Source organism: Oratosquilla oratoria, chromosome 40, assembly GCF_046742065.1.
Source record: "Oratosquilla oratoria isolate Oo_2021 chromosome 40, ASM4674206v1, whole genome shotgun sequence".
NCBI classification, from domain to species: Eukaryota; Metazoa; Arthropoda; class Malacostraca; order Stomatopoda; family Squillidae; genus Oratosquilla; species Oratosquilla oratoria.
Genome location: NC_134816.1, coordinates 39,995,385 through 40,012,884, shown reverse-complemented (window position 1 = coordinate 40,012,884; position 17,500 = coordinate 39,995,385). Strand labels below are relative to the sequence as shown.

Sequence of the window (17,500 nt, the reverse complement as noted above, 5' to 3'; positions counted from 1 at the left end):
AACACTGTTGCCTCATCCACTTTGTTCCAGACCTCTACCACTGTGTGGGAAACTATTCTTTTTCAGATCTCCTCTATAACTATCCTTTTTGAATTTATTTTTATGTCCTCTTGTTTTTCTTTTATCCCACTTTAATCAATCTTCTCTGTCAAGGACTTCCATCCCTCTCATAATTCTGTAAATGGACAGTAGATCTCCTCTTTCTCTTCTTCACATCGTTTTCATTTCGCGCACTTCCAGCGCAGTGAGGAAGTTGGTCTAAGATCCCCAAGAAGACAACTATCCTTATGGGTGCAGAGATGGCAAAGACAAATCCTCCAAGCTATGGGAGAAATCTTTTTGCTGGAAAATATACATTCACTCTCATCGGAGTCCTCCACGGAAGCTTTGCCACGTTACTCCTGCCAACTTCTGGACGCACGGTGGTTCCCTCCAGGCAATTCCATTCACCTGAAGAGGACCCTCCCGCCTATCCTCGAGACTTGTGTGGGTGTCTGTCCTCGAAGGGATCCTGCTCCAAGTATCATGAGTCTTCTTGGGGGTCAAAGGGATTTCTTTTTTAATCTCTCACATGGGCTAGGGCTGCTGTGGAGTCCAATTTGACACCACTCAGGCCAACGGTATGGGTGTCACAGGCCCATAAGTCAATACTGGGTGAAAAGGTCCAAGTTTGGAGGAGTGCCACCGCCACGTCCTTGGGCTCAGGCTGCTCATGTCGACCTTGCTGTGCACTTTGTCCGACTCTCTCCCTGAGGGCAAGTTTGGACCAAATCGGTCACCTTCGGATTCGCGACAAAATGAGATATATTGGATTTTGGGTCATTATGGTCACCTGCTCCGATTTACCCGCCAACTTATCCACAGGTCGAGGGCGGCCAGGGCTGCTGTGGAGTCCAATTTGACACCACTCAGGCCAACACCAGGCCTCACACCTGCCATGTCGGTGACTTCCGATCCTGCTGACAGCTCGTCGCGCCTCGAGACTGAAAGATCGTTCCTCATACCTCGTCACTAGGGGGGAAATAATGTAGCAAGGTCACGCCTTCAAGAAATCGTTTTCTATATATGTACGTGTACCATAATTTCCTGCATCAATTATTGTCACCCGTTGGAACTAGTAATTATGTAAACACATCATGATTAACAGTTTCTTGTCTCTCATACCAATGTGCAAATATGTATAAATAATTGCAGTAATATTCTGTATAGTAGGAATTGTAACTTATAAACTAAATTGTGCATAGTGCTCCTAAATGTGAAATATGCCCTTCTTGCGTTTCGCTGCCAAGACAGCAGCCTGAATCGGCTACAGTCGCATTGTATTTGCAATAAACAAATCTCGAGAGAATTAGAGTTTCTTTAGTCCTTCTCTCACGGACGAGCTCCATCACTAATGTGGTGGTAACATACCACTACATTTTGTCCACCACGACTGTGGTGGAGTTTAAGTTCCATATCGGAAATCAGGTTCAGTTTAAACTCAGTCACGGTGACCTGTCGCCTTGGTACTTTGACATGGTAAATTCTTTTCCCCACCGGGGCTGTGGTGGTGCTTATTTTTTATACCGTAAATCTGGTTTATTTAGAACTCAGTCACGGTGACCTGTCGCCTCACTACTTTAACATAACATAGTTCTGTGCCTACTAGGACTGTGGTGGAGCTTACGTTCAATATCTTAAGTCGGGTTCATTTTGAACTCAGTCACGGTGACCCGTTGCATTAGTACATTAACATGCTAAAGTGCTTTGCCTACGTTGACTGTGGTGCACCTTCCTTTCTATATCGTAAGTAACGTTCATTTTGAACTCAACTGCGGTAACCAGTCGATTTGCTACTTTAACATGCTAAAGTGCTTTGCTCACCGGGACTGGGGGGACCATACGTTCTATATCCTATATCTTAAGTCAGGTTTATTTTGAACTCAGTCCCGGTAACTTATCCCTTCAGTACATTAACATGCTAAAGTGCTTGGCCATTAGGACTGGCGGAGCGTACGTTCTATATCATAAGTCATGTTCATTTTGAACTCAGTAACGGTGATCCGTCGATTCAGGGCTTGGGTGCTTTTCCCACCTGGACGCTTGTGGATCTTACGTTTTATGTCATAAGTCAGGTTTATTTTGAACTCAGGCACGGAGATCCGTCACCTCTACAATTAAACATGCTGAAGTCCTTTGCCCACAGTGACTCAGCTCGAAATTAACCTGACTTACGATATAGAATGAAACGACTTATCACCGTGACTGAGTTCAAAATGAACCACTTACGATATAGAACGTAAGCTGCACCACAGTCCCTGTGGGCAAATCACTTTAGCATGTTGAAATAACAATAATACGACGGATCAACGTGGCTGAGTTCAAAATGAACCTGACTTACGATATAGATCATGAACTGCACCACAGTCCCGGTAGGCAGGCATTTTAGCATGTTAAAATACTGATACGATGGGTCACCGTGACTGAATTCAAAATGAACCTGACTTACGATATAGAACGTAAGCTGCACCACAGTTCCGGTAGGCAAAGCACTTTAGCATTTAAAATACTGATACGATGGGTGTCCATGACTGAATTCAAAATGAACCTGACTTACGATATAGATAAGTGGTTCCCAAACTGGGGGAAATTTCCCTCAGGGGGGAAATTTGAAGCTACCAGGGGGAAATGATTACACTACCTACTAACTAAAAAAAAATCTCTGATGGATTTTCTCATGTCTGAGAGAGAGAGAGAGAGAGAGAGAGAGAGAGAGAGAATGACTGTTTATCAGTATATTTGTACATTTGAAAAATAAATTAGTAAATAGTCAGTGTATTTTAACTACTCTTTCCCTGCTACACATGAAGGGGGAAATCTGGATGGTTGACCTGGGTGCAGGGGGAAATGACAGAAAAAAGTTTGGGAACCACTGATATAGATCTTACGCTGCACCACACTCCCATTGATTTTGACCAAAACTGGCAGTTGACCAATTTGGCCCAAAATCAGCCCAGAGGTAGAGAGTCGGCCACATTGGTCGGCTAGGTTGAGGCGAAGAGCCTGGGCTCAAGGGCTCAAGGGCCGTGGCGTCCCTCCAAAATTTGGGAGCTTTTCTCCCGTTTTTCACTTTTGGGCCTCTGGCACCCATACTGTTGGCCTGAGAGATGTCAAAATGGACCCCACATGAGCAATGGCCCCCATCGACCTGTGGGCGACGTGATGGTGGGTAAATCGGAGCAGCTGACCAAAATGACATCCGAAAATTAGGGAGAGAGCCTGCCTGTCACATCCAACGGCGAGGTAGACGCCAGGAGCATCCTGGACCCAAGGGCGTCGCGGTTGGCGCCCTTCCATCGCTGGGGATGGAAGATGCCCTTTGGCCGATCCATCGCGTCCTCACGGCCGATCCATCCCGTCCTCGCGGCCGATCCACCTCGTCCTCACGGCCGATCCACCTCGTCCTCGCGGCCGATCCACCTCGTTCTCACGGCCGATCCACCTCGTCCTCGCGACCGATCCACCTCGTTCTCACGGCCGATCCACCTCGTCCTCACCACCGATCCACCTGATCCTCGCGACTGAATTATCTCTGTTGTTCCTCGTGACCGAATTGTGTCTGTTGCTTCTCACATGACCGAGCTGGCTGCCCTAATCTCCTCGACTGAACTGGATTAGTCATTACAACCAAACTACGTAACCGTAGCAATTGTTCTAAGACATATTTATTTCCTTCCACATCAAACAATGTTTCATAATATTGTACATTATTGCCCATAACAATATACAGAATTATTTTTAATATCTACATTATAACAAAAAAAGGTCACTAAAATTCTACCGAAAAAAATAATACAGCAGTACCGTAACACACCCAACTCCTTGCCCACCAGAGTTAGAGTACCGACTCGCAGTACAATGATGCCTTTTTTTCAGCCCTGGACGAGACTCGAACTCAGATCGCCGATTCAATAAACAAATTAAAAAATAGATATAATGTCTCTATATCCTTGTAAATCCTAAAACTCCTGTTTTTTAAATTAAATTCATCATCTAGCACTACAAACCACGAAACAGGATCAAAGAATTATTCTTCCACAGGTCGACAGACCATTTTCTGTGATTATCTTACAAAAATTTTAGATTAGATTTCATCTTTTTACTGCAGTATACATTCAATTTACAAGCAACTAATCCAATAAACAGTAAAAATTAAATTATCAACAAATGTAAGCAATACATACCGACTCGCAGGTAATAATGGGATAATATGTTAGGGGTAACTTTAAAAAACTCTATAAGAGGTTTATTTCCATTGAATATATATATATATATATATTTATATATACTGTATATATATATATATATATATATATATATATATATATATGTATGTATGTATATATATATATATATTATATATATATATACATATATATAAATATATATATATATATATATATATATATATATAAATATATATACAGTATATAAATAAGTGAATGAACCAATAAGAAGATAGATTAGTAAATAGATAAATACATAAATAGTTAGATAAATTAATTGATAGAAAGAAAACACTTTAAGGCATTTTCTCTGTCATAGGACAGTGGGAATTTTTTTTTTTTCCGCTGATGCGGTGAAATTAGCACAGCTTTCGGTTCTCACCGTGATAAGAAGCTGACAACTCATTTTATCTTAATTCATTTATATGTATTTTTTGTCCTTTTTGTCTCTCCATTTATCTATTTATTCACTTATTCAAAATTTTATTCAGTACTTTATTTATTTATTCATTTATTTATTTATTTATTCATCTATTTAATTAATCTATTTATCTATGTGTCCGTACGTGGTCCCGTCCCTATCCAGATGTGTAGGCGAATATATCAAACACTATATGTCACCTAGTTCCACTTTAATCACTTATTGTCACTACATATTTTAAAAAGTTTTACATCAATAGTAATTTATCACATCTTCCTTATCACTACAGTGCACATTGTAAGTTATCGACCGACCTCCGCTCCTGTGGTGCGCGCTTCGGTTTTTGATCAGAAAACGGCTGACCGAGCACTATCTGGCGGGTCCCAGCAATCGTACTTGTACAGTTTTTAGTGGGAGTATTCAGTCTCTTACAATATGCTGTGTTGGTACTTAATTATTGTTACATTTCTATTTATATATTATAATATTTCCCGGGGGGGAAGAGCTCGTTATTATGGGGTAGTTCTGTAATGTAATGTGTTGGTGGTTGATTGCACTTATGAGTGTGTGTTCGTGTGTGTGTGTATTGCTTGATCCACGTGATGCCTAGCTCGGCAATTCCTTGGCAGGAAATGGGTGGCGCCAATAAGTCCAGAGTGTGGTTGGGGTAGTTGAGATGGAGGAGTGTGTGGGTCATATGACTGACTGATACTTACATGTGTATGTGACGTATACAATCTATTTTATCTTATTTCAAAATTATTTATCTATTTTGTGCGTTAACTGTATGGTTAACGAGTAACCATACATGGTCTATGTGCGGTCGTTATGTGCGTTATTTAAAGTTAGATTAACCTGACTACCAAAGACATAAAGAAGCCACTCTTTTGTGGCCACTACAGCCCACAAAAAATGGCCCGCGACTGCACGAGTGGGGACGTTGGGCCTCACCATACGCTTGGCCTCGGGTCGAGGACGACGGCCGAGGCCACAGGGAGACACCCGAGGAGCAGAGGAACCTTCCACGTTGCGAGGACGAGGAGGAAGAGGAGGAGGTCTCGGGTCGAGGACGCCGGCCGAGGCCACAGGGAGACACCTCCTCCCGCACCCGACAGGCCGGTCCTTTTCCATAGGTCGCCCGTCCCCGGCGCTGCCCTCCGGTCTTGTTTACCCCCCACCCTCCCCCCCACCGCCCCCGGCAGGCTGGTCCTCTTCCGTAGCTCGCTCCCGGCCCGCCGGTCGTCGTTCCGCCTCCTCCCGCCCCCGGCAGGCCGGTCCTGTTCCATAGGTCGCCCTCGGCCCGCCGGTCTTCGTCCCCCCTCCTCCCGTCCCCCGGCAGGCCGGTGGTCCTTTTTCTGTTTCTCTCCGCGTCTTCACTCGCATTCGTACGTCCCGGCAGACCTCAGGTTCAAGCAAGTTTCGCGTAGTGTGCGGACCAACATAGCCTCGCCAAGGGACGGTGCACAACTACAATTCCTGGACATATCAGCTTCATCGGTGCTAACTAAAAATAAATGTAGGCCCAAGAGTTGTTGCACAAAAAGAAAACGACTAAAAGTCATCCAAGGAGCTAAGGCCACAACCAGGTCATTGGTTTAATTGTACGAGCAAATGTATTTCCAGTTATTGTCCTTAAATGGTCCAGTTATCGAAAAGCAGGGCACAGGCATGTGGAAGGCAATTACAGTCAATGAAAGACTTATGGCGAGTCTTTGCCTATGAAGACCTCAAGTACTCAATATGTCTTTCTCCACGAGCCCAAGGACAAGTCATTCCTGAAAGAGCTCCTCAAATTATGATTTTTCATTTATTCCTCTCTGTTTCCTTCGTTGCAGAGGTCCAGTGTCTGTCCTTGTGCTTTAATCTTGCATTTAGTGAATCACATGCACATTCTTTTGCTATCATCAGCAAGTTCTTTGCGTTTTACAGTCAAAAGTCTTGGACGCTTTCCTTGTGTGAATTGCGTCCAAATCAAGTTTTCTTCTTCTTAATCTTGATTCCTTCCTGCCAGGTTCTCACGATGCTGCCGGGACTCTTCAAGCTCCCCGGCGGGCAGGATCTTTTTTAATCGGCAGGCAGGATTTTCTTTTCATAGATAGGACTTATATGTATATTTTTTTCATATTCCGTTAGTCTTCCTTTTTCCTACGGCTGTCCAGGTCTTCTTCAAGTTCCTCGTGCCTGGCTGTCTGGTCCGGTTGCCGTCTTGGTCCTTCTTCGGCCTCTGGAGGTCCCCCTGCGCCTCGTGGCCCGGGGGACACCGAGGGGGACTTCTTCGTGATGTCCAAGAAGATAGTCGAGGTGGTCACACCGCTGCCGTCATTGGACCCTCCAGCAGCGGGAAAAATGTGTGTGTGTGTGTGTGTGTGTGTGTGTGTGTGTGTGTGTGTGTGTGTGTGTGTGTGTGTGTGTGTGTGTGGTCCTGAAAACACACACACATTTATATGAATATGCATACATCCATGTGTGTGTATATATGTGTATATGTATATATATATATATATATATGTATATATATATATATATATATATATATATATATATATATATGTGTATATATATATATCTGTTGAAAACGGCAGCAAATTCATTAGAAATTAATTTCTTTCGTAAGCTTTCTAGCTTTCGGAAAGTAGAATTCCGTGGAAAAGAGAGGTGAAGAAGCAAATTTCCAATTGACATTAGAAACTTATATTAACACAAATATAGGTTGTATACAAAATAGATGAAAACAAACAAATCAAAACACAGTAGATGGGTTTTTTCTGTTGTGTTTTGTTATGTTTTGTTTTGTTTGCTTTCATCTATTTTGTGTATTTTGGAAATTTGCATCTTCCCCTCTCTTTTCCACGGAAATCTACATTCCGAAAGCTAGAAAGCTTACGAAAGAAATTCATTTCTATTGAATTCGCTGTGGTTTTCAGCAGAATATGCTTGAAAGAGAATCTCCTGCCACGCTTCACGAATATATATATATATATATATATATATATATATATATATATATATATACATATATATATATACATATATGTATATATATATATGTATATATGTATATACATATATATATATATATATACGTACATATACATATATATATATACATATATATATATATATATATATATATATATATATATATATATGCAAAGTAGACCACTTTTTCCAAGTGGTCTACTTTGCATAAGTGAACACACGTACCCGTGTTCTTATTAGCATATATATATATATATATATATATATATATATATATATATATATATATATATATACATATATACGTACACATATATATACATATATATATATATATATACATATATATATATGTGTGTATATATATATATATATATCTATCTCTATATATATATATATATATATATTATATATGTATATATAATATACATATATATATATATACATATATATATACATAAATATATATATACATATATATATATATGTATATATACATATATATATACATATATATACATATATATACATATATATACATAAATATATATATATACATATATATATATGTATATATACATATATATATATATATATATATATATATATATATATACATATATATATATGTATATATATATAAATGTATGCATATATGTGCTTACTTAACGAGGCGCTTAACAATGGTGGCAGAAGGGGTGCCATGCGTTTTTTGTTCTCGGCAGCCAAGGCAAGTGGCATTCACCGGAAGTGTGCTCTTATACTCTATCGCAGATCATACTTGCAAAGATTCCAGACTGCCAGTCCTCCTTTTATGCCCCTCTGTCTTGCAGGTGTTGACGTCAACTTAGTAAAGGGTCGTGCTCCATCCGCCAGGGTACCTTTCCCTAAGAGCATGGAGGTTGAGTTCTTACATGAGAGACTCGATGCTGAGACTACAGAACGGACAGCGATGGTTTTCGTCATTGAAAAGGACGGAGAAGAGGTCGCCCTCGCCAGTGTAGTAGAGTATCTCATTAATACACTTTATGGAGTCATACTCAGATTCAAGAAGAAGGGCACATGGGGGAACGCAAAAATTATTGAGAACGAAGATCCCTTCAATGTTGGAACCCTTAGGAGGGTCCGCCTGGAGTACTCCGGAGGACTCTTCCAGGGTGTTGTCTGGAGCGGAGATCGGCAAAAGAACATGACCTGGTCAGTAGAAGATGCTCCCACCATGGGTCAAGGCAACCTCACCGTTTACGCTAGGATTCCCGCATGGGGAGAGCGCTCCTCCGTCGTCTTCTGGCCCAGAACCTGCTCTCCTGATTCTCCAACAAGTGAGTAGGTCCGACTCCAGGAGTCTTTTTTTTTTTTTCTTCTTTCTTTTTGTGTGTGTGTGCTGTTGGGGAGGGGGGGGGAAGTCGATTCGGTGGAGTTCGGGAATCTTCCAGGCCCAACCCTTATCCTCACCCAGGGCTGCATTAGCCCTTAGTGGTGGTTCACCCCTTTTCCGCGTAGTCTCCGGTGAGATAGGTCTGGGATGCCACCTGATGTAGTATCTTCGATATAGCCTATGTAGCCTAGTATTCAATGACGCCCACGTGGCTGTACCCCCATGTATCTATGATGTGTTGCTTTTTTTTCGCCACAAGGGATGTACCAATCTGCAGCGGGCTTTGTCATTTTGAATCCTGAACTTTGTGTTGTCTTTCGTACAAAACCTATTCAGTACAGGTGATTCAGGAGAGATCTTTATCTCTTATTTGATACAGCTGTTATAATCATAAGATACTCAAACAAGTACACCCTCGTCACGCGACCCACGATAGGTGCCTGAAATACTTGCATATGATGATCTACCAGGACTGACGTCAGAGGGAATCATCTCCCCACCTCTGATCTTCACAGTCCGAGAGTTGGCGTTCAGTTTTAGAGTTGATGTCAGGATTTCTCTGTCAACTCTAATTTACGTCAGCTTTTCTTTCACGTGTAGAGATATGACAGGCAGTGATTGCTTCCTCAATACTCCTGCATCCCGCAGACCCACACTAGCTCATGGCAAACAAGAGTCCAACCTTTCTCCCTGGAGAGGTCTGTAGGAGGGTCTTGCCGCATGGAGGACTGCTCTCGAGTTGTTATTATGTATACGCGCGGGAACACACACACACACACACACACACACACATACACGGATACGGACATATATACATTTCTCCCTCTTTAACAAGTGCTTTTATTTTCTTTCAGCATACACACTTATTTCTATTGAGATATGCATCCTCGTTCTCCGTGTTGTGGTGGTGGTGATCCTGTTGGTGATGCTGAGGTGCCTGCTGAAGGCCAAGGACGAGCCGCGACAGGGATCCGCTCGTGGTTCAAAGGGACGAAGGCGGTGAGGACCCATGCAATCGAGGACCACCTGCACGTCGCGTCACCGCGAACGAAGGGAGCGCCCCGCCCCTGAAGGGAGGGACTCTATGGGGGGTACATCCCCCAAGACTGATGTCAAGAGGACAGAGTTGAAAAGGCTCATTTGATTCTTCCCTTTAACTATACAGCCATTATTATGCCTTATAGTTTGTATTTACATAGTTGTATTATACGGGAAGTGAGATATGCTCGTAGTGACCCGTCTTTGTAGCTTTCAGCATCTAGTTTGTTCTTAAATTCTTGTATAGTTTTTGCAAACCCTGTTGCCTCATCCACTTTGTTCCAGACCTCTACCACTGTGTGGGAAACTATTCTTTTTTCAGATCTCTTCTATAACTGTCCTTTTTGAATTTCTTTTCATGTCCTCTTGTTTTTCTTTTATCCCACTTTAATCAATCTTCTCTGTCAAGGACTTCCATCCCTTTTAGAATTCTGTAAACGGCCAGTAGATCTCCTCTTTCTCTTCTTCACACCGTTTTCATTTCGTGCACTACCAGCGCAGTGAGGAAGTTGGTCTAAGATCCCCAAGAAGACAACTATGATTACGGGCGTAGAGATGGCAAAGAGAAATCCTACTGCCTGTGGGAGAAATCCTTTTGCTGGAAAATATACAGTCACTCTCATCGGAGTCCTCCACGGAAGCTTTGCCACCTTACTCCTGCCAACTTCTGGACGCACGGTGGTTCCCTCCAGGCAATTCCATTCACCTGAAGAGGACCCTCCTGCCTATCCTCGAGACTTGTGTGGGTGTCTGTCCTCGAGGGGACCCTGCTCCAAGGATCAAGAGTCTTCTTGGGGGTCTGAAAGGATTTTTTTTTTTTTTTTTTTATCTCTCACATGGGTAATGTATTGGCTGTAATGATGTTTTAGATGTTACTATTGGTCAAATAAATAAACAGTGTCAAATAGATAATGTTATTTGTTTGGAATCCCTTGCAATTGATAGAGATGGCAAAAGTATAATTTCTTACCTAATTCGAGCAGACTGACTGGATTCAAATCTGAAATCAGATTCTTTCTAAATGCTACAGATTTTTCGTAATATCAATACTAATATTATACAATAATTTTCATTTTATCACGCCTACCATCATGCCCTGAAAAAAATTTTGAATCCTTCTTTCGCGTTAATTATAGTAAAGCATTTTTTTTTTTTGCACAAACATTTGATTGCATATGAGAAAAAACTTGAATTACACATTAGGATTACAAATGCTGTAATCAAATAGATGTTAATTTATTGATGACCGTACATCAGGCTGGAGGACCTCTTCTTGATTTTAATCGGGCAAGAAAATGCGTTTGTAACTCTTTCTCTTGTAAGTCTTCTCCTCTGGCTGATCTCTTGTAATCGTCCCGCGGTAGTCCGCCATCTTGTGTCTATGCCAGTGACCTTGGTAGCGCTCTTCCATCGTCATCAAATCCTGACGGAAGCTTTCCCCTTCTTCTTCTCTCTCTCTCCCTCCCTCCCTCTCTCTCTCTCTCTCTCTCTCTATATATATATATATATATATATATATATATATATATATATATATATATATATATATATATATATATATATATATATATATATATATATATATATCTGGCCCGTCCTGTCAATTCGAAAGTGCACAGAATTTAGTATTGCATGTTCTGCTTCTTTAATATTTTCCTTCGAGTGTGACTCTGTCATTGGCAGAACGATGGCATTGTCGTCATGGGCCACTTCTGATAAGAGTTCGAGTTGTCCTCCAAGTTTGTACGGCAGGAGGCCCTCCATACTAAGCAAAGGCACGCTGGAGCTGAGGTGGTTGCCCCCCCCCCCTATGCATAGGCCCCTGAAGGAAGGGACGGGAGTGGGGGGGGAGGTGCTGTCTACCACAGCGATCCTCTCGACATTTGCATGATGTGGTACTGTCCGTTGGTGCTTCTGTTAGGCTTGGTACAGTCACCGAGTCATTCGTTGTGCTTTGCTGTGACTGACGTGCATGCAGGCAACGCGCGTCAAGCAGCCGCTGTCGTTCGGTCGACAGTGTCAGGCTCGCGGGGAGGCGAAACGACGTCTGCCCCTCCACGTATATTCGCTTACAGACGCTCCCCGTTACTCTCAGGTCCAGGTTGGGCATATGGGGATTCGTTGTATTCACGGGACCTCTGCCGTGAATTCTGTACCTGTTACGAAACTTGGGACTCAAGACAACCGTTGCATTTCAGTCCGTGCTTACAGCAGTCGTTGTAGTTGTCTGGATGCCACTATCGTTCCCAGAGCTCGCCTCGCCTTTTTCCTTTTCCTGTCGTAGAATGTGCCACAACAAGCTGCTGGTCCCTCAACTACTCCGTCCATCTTCGTTCGAACGCACGTTAGGTACTGGCATTTTGTAATGAATTTACAACTGCGTAAAAGAAGGTAGAGCAAATTTCCCTTAATGTACTGATTGATTTATCTATCATGAGTTGTGTGTATTATGAATGATGTGTGTATAAACGTTGTTTTATGGATGAATGTGACACGTGAATCGTGCTAGCGACCATCAGATGTGGAAGGTGGTGGTGGTAGTGGTGACGTGTGTGTGGAGGGGAAGGGGGAAGAGGGCTCACTTTTCGACTCCCCCCGGGGTGGGGTGGGGTGGGGTGGGGTGGGGGGGCACATGACGAGTCTAACCCCCACAAGAGAGAGAGAGAGCTTTTAGGCGAGATGCTTACGTCTCCAAACTCCGATAATATTGCATTGGGAAAGACACAAGTTGGGGGCGGCATTACGTCATAGGAAGCTGTATCACGTGGGCGATACAATTAGCATCGAGAAAAGTATCACCACAAAACGAGTATTACGTTTTGGGACCATAGCAACGATTTGAATCAATTTTATGACATGATTTGGCATCAGCGCGTTCTCCCTCCGCCCTCTCTCCCTCCCTCCCTCCCTCCCTCCCATATTGCCGCCCCGAGGGGCACCGGTGAGACAAGTGGGATGGGTTATAGGTAATCGTTGTTACAATCCTCAGTGGCAGCGCCAGGGGTGGGGCTTTAGCCCCCCCAAAAAGTGGCCAGCCCCCCATTAGCCCCCCCAACTGAAATGAGCAAATTGAAAATTTAAAACACTCATTGAAATAATATTATTAAGTGGAATTTTTAATTGCCACGGCTAAAGATTTGTCAGCCATCAGTGCTAGCCCTACCATTAACCCCCTCCCCTTCTGAAATGAGGATAATATATGTGTATTATCATATTACTATTAGCCCCCCAAAAAAATTTGCTCAGCCCCCCCTTAGCCTCCCCAACTAAAAATTCCTGGCGCCGCCGCTGAAAATCCTATACACAATTATACTCATTGTACTATAAAGCTACGAGTATATACATACATACATACATACATACATACATACATACATACATACAGTACATACGTACATACATACATACATACATATACCAAAGGCTTTTTCCCCCCTTACACGGGAGGTAGCCAAAATACAAAGGCATAGAAACCACTTCCATCCATTCCATCCCCTACGTACTCCATTCCCCTCTACCCCCTCTTATATTGGCACCTTCTGGATGACGGGTCATCCCTGCATCTTGTCCACACATAGATGGTAAATAAGAGAGAGAGAGAGAGAGAGAGAGAGAGAGAGAGAGAGAGAGAGAGGTACATACTAATCACGACGTATGCCACACACTGAACAGACTCCTTGAAGCGCACGACGGAATATAGCATAAAATAATTAGGAAGAAGGCGTCCTTGCGTTTGCGCCGCGCGTTGTACGCACATGCACAGCGCTGTGTGAAAGGTCCCGTTGAACGCCACTGAATGAACCCCGCGTAAGCGGACGCGCATACGGGAACGCTCGTGAGAAAGAGCTTGAAGCGGGTCTTACACGCTCAATAATATTGCGCAATATTTCGTATTGTACAATATTATTGACGGTGTAGGGAGGGTATTGAATAGGCACACCTGTTTGCTGATGTTTCCAATATATTGTGCCATTCGTCAGTAATATTGCACAGAATATTGCGCAATATTATTGCTCGCGTAGTGCCTGTTTTAGAGTGAGTTTGATGTAAAGGTGGCTTGGGAAGCCTACCATGTTCAATTTGAGTCTTTCATGGTTTACAGGATTCGAACTCGCCCGGACGTTAACCTTGCAGGAGACGATGTCCGCGCTATACCACTGAAGTGGCGATAAGAACATAAGGATGAGATTGCAAGAGACCATAAGGCCTACACTAGGCAGTTCCATGTCCATGATCACCTATCATCCCAGGTCAACTTAGGTCAGAGGTGAGTAGCGGTTAGGAGCTATTACTCATGGAGGGTGCCTTTCCTATCCTGTGCACCGTGGCCAGGATTCGAACACACCCGAAATCCCCCAAAGGATTACCAAACACGCACGCTACCAACAAGCCACGGCGGGGCTCCAGTATCAATGGAGTAGACTGCAAGAGACCATAAGGCCTACACTAGGCAGTTCCTTACCGCCCGTCCTCCCCATGCATAAAGTTGTGTAACCTTTTCTAACAACCGATAGATTCAGCGCTAACTACGTGGTTACTAAGTCTATTCCATTCGTTAACCAGGTCTTGTATATTTACTTCTCTGAAAGAAATAGCATTCAGATAATAACCAAAGGATAGTGAGAGAACACAGAACTTACAAGTTAGTATTTACAAACATATGTAAAGAAAACGACAATACAACATAGTAAATAGAAAATACAAACTCCCATTATCAAGTGAAATTTATCATCTTTTACAAAACTAAGGAAACTACCCAGTTAGCAAAATATAAACTACCATCAGGAAACAATAAAACAACAAAAACAAAGAATTTTACTTCCTCAGGTCTACAAACAAAAGCACCGTTTTCTAAGACTGACGTGTCATATCCACTACTACACTTTGATCTTAGCCAAAAGGCCGAGAAGCGATGATAGACTTTATTTGGCAATGAATCAATGTACATGAAGTGCAAATAATGACAAGAACACATAGTTCGAGATAATAAATGTAAATTGCCGAGGATAACACAAAAAGCATGTACGCTTATTTCCATTGTAGTCCTCATCAGGTTATTATTCTACACTAAGTCACACGGACAACATACGTAGGGGTTTGAGGGGACCAGAGACACTCATGAGTAATACCAGTCAGTACACATATGACGCATAAACATTGTTATAGTTTTGCTAATATTACTGAAATGTTTGTACACATAGGAACATTGAGTCCAAAAATTTGAGCACCATCCAAAAGGAACATTGCGTTAAGCCAAGGAACAACAAAATATTGTTAAACTGTAACAAAACAGTATGAGTGAGTACTATATCGGAGTAGTACCATTAATAATATACTGCATTTTTCTACATCTGTATCAACATGTATGAGTGAGTACTATATCAGAGTAGGACCATTAATGATATACTACAATATTCTACATCTGTAACAACATGTAGTTACAGTGAATCCTACACTGCAGCTAGGGTCACCTATTAAATAAATCTAACATTTAACCTGAATCTCAGGACGGAGTGGGCAATTACTATGATCACCAGGGAGTAGTACATTATAACCTGAAGCACCAGAGGTAGGGTACAGGGGACCAGTACTCGAATGAGTAAAACAACAAGGAGAATGAGGAAAAAGGTCAGATCATAACTGTTCTCGGACCCTACCTGAGACATATACCAAATTATGACTGGCAAAACAAAGGTGGAAACCAATTTGTAAACATCAATCATTGTTATGCTGAACTAAACTTCTGAAGAACAAAAAAAAAGGTGGGAGGGGAGGTCAGAACAGTTATGAGTGAACGCAGATATGGATGGTATTACTCATGGAATCAGGTATCCCTCACTAAGCTAGTAGTACACAAAATCAAGGCTGTTCTCTGTCCATAGCTGAGACATATACCCTTGACTTTTTTCTTGAAGGTAACCTTGCTATTTGTCTTCTTAATGGACACAGGTAGTGAGTTCCATAGTTGAGCACCTGTGAAGTGAAAACTGTTTTTGGTGAAGGGACCTGCATGAGGTACAATAAGAGACTCTTGACTGTTCCGGGTTCGATTCTCAGCCGATAATGTCATACCCAGTGATCTTGGAAAAAATATACATATGCCACAGTCGTGCGGTTTATCTGTTCACGATATTTCAGGAAGACAAATAAACCTGATTAAATCCAGTAAATCCGCTAACGTCTGTTGGTTCATAATTGTAGATAAGATGTGTTTTTTCTTCTTCAGTGCTGAAGAATTTCTGGGAGCTTAGACGCGCTGAAAGAAAACCAGGATGGTTTAGGGGTGACTATAGCACTTGTTAATTTTCTTCATGCTCTTAATATCTACATTATTAACATTCCTGGCTTATACATACTCCCCCTCTTCCTCCTCCTGCTCCTTCTCCTCCTCGTCCTCATCCTCCTCCTCTTCCTCCTCTTCCTTTTCCTCCTCTTCCTCCTCCTCCTCTTCCTCCTCCTCCTCCTCCTCTTCCTCCTGTGCCCCCGCAATATTCCCATATCTTAAGACAGTGTTTCCCATTTTTTTTTTTAGGCGACCCTAATATAATCCTCATGATAAGACCGCGACACCACTAATCTATTGTAATGTTATAAAAGACAAAGTTAGCATCATGGAACTTTATTATAGCAAATGAATTAAAAAAAAAATTAGCACGCAAGATGTCTTGGCGAGCGCAGGAAAGACGCTTGGCGAGGTCACTTGGGGTTCCGACCCCGCCACACTCCGCCCTCCGCTGCGTCCCTGCGTCCGCTCCCTCATTAGCACAGTGTGCTCCACCCTCCAGCGCCTCCACATCGAAGTCCCTAAGGCCGAGGTTGATCACGGACCGCCTCCATGGAGTATTCCACAGCCTTATGTCACCCTCACACCCACATCAAAGATAGGCCCACCGCCCCTCCCTGGAGCACGTCACCGCAGTGTCCTCCTACGTCCCTGCTGCGCACCATAGCTACGTAGATGGATCCTTACAGCCAGACGGTAGCGCGGGTTGCGCCATCTACTCACCGGATGTTGAGCCACCTGAAGGAGGCTGGGTTGGTCGTCGCAAGCTACCCAACTCCTCCACCTCGAAGTACTGCGAACTACAGTCACTCCTGCTGGCTGTTAACCTACTCTGTCAGCGGCGACTGAACTGCGTGGTAATGTGTGACTCCCAGTCCACCCTACGGGCCATCTCGTCTTCCCAACCCATAATACACCGCCGCCCCCCCCCCCCTCCCTCATCCATCACATTTTACAACAGCTAGTCATACCTCAAGGGCACTCTCTCACCATCATAAGATTTCTGTGGATTCCCTCCCACGTTGGCTGGAATCGCTGCCAATGAAAAGGCAGACCTCCTCGACAAAAATGCCTGTCAACTGCCACTGACCGACGATGCTACACCCTCCCCATTCTGCTACAAGAAGATCATACAC

At 43.0% G+C, this 17,500-nt stretch overlaps 1 protein-coding gene across 3 annotated transcripts in view; it reads left to right on the top strand.

The window, feature by feature from the left end:
• The window catches only part of LOC143020803 (uncharacterized), a 137,192-nt gene that overhangs the window by 12,012 nt on the left and 107,680 nt on the right, over positions 1-17,500 (top strand). For 2 of the 3 annotated variants that reach the window (XM_076177574.1, XM_076177575.1), the window contains exon 4: positions 865-3,102. The exons of the other annotated variant lie outside the window; for it this stretch is intronic. In XM_076177574.1, the coding sequence (XP_076033689.1) occupies positions 865-1,015 (151 nt within the window). In that variant the 3' untranslated portion in view covers positions 1,016-3,102. Of the gene's footprint in view, positions 1-864; positions 3,103-17,500 lie in introns of those variants that run through there. 3 annotated transcript variants of the gene reach the window in all.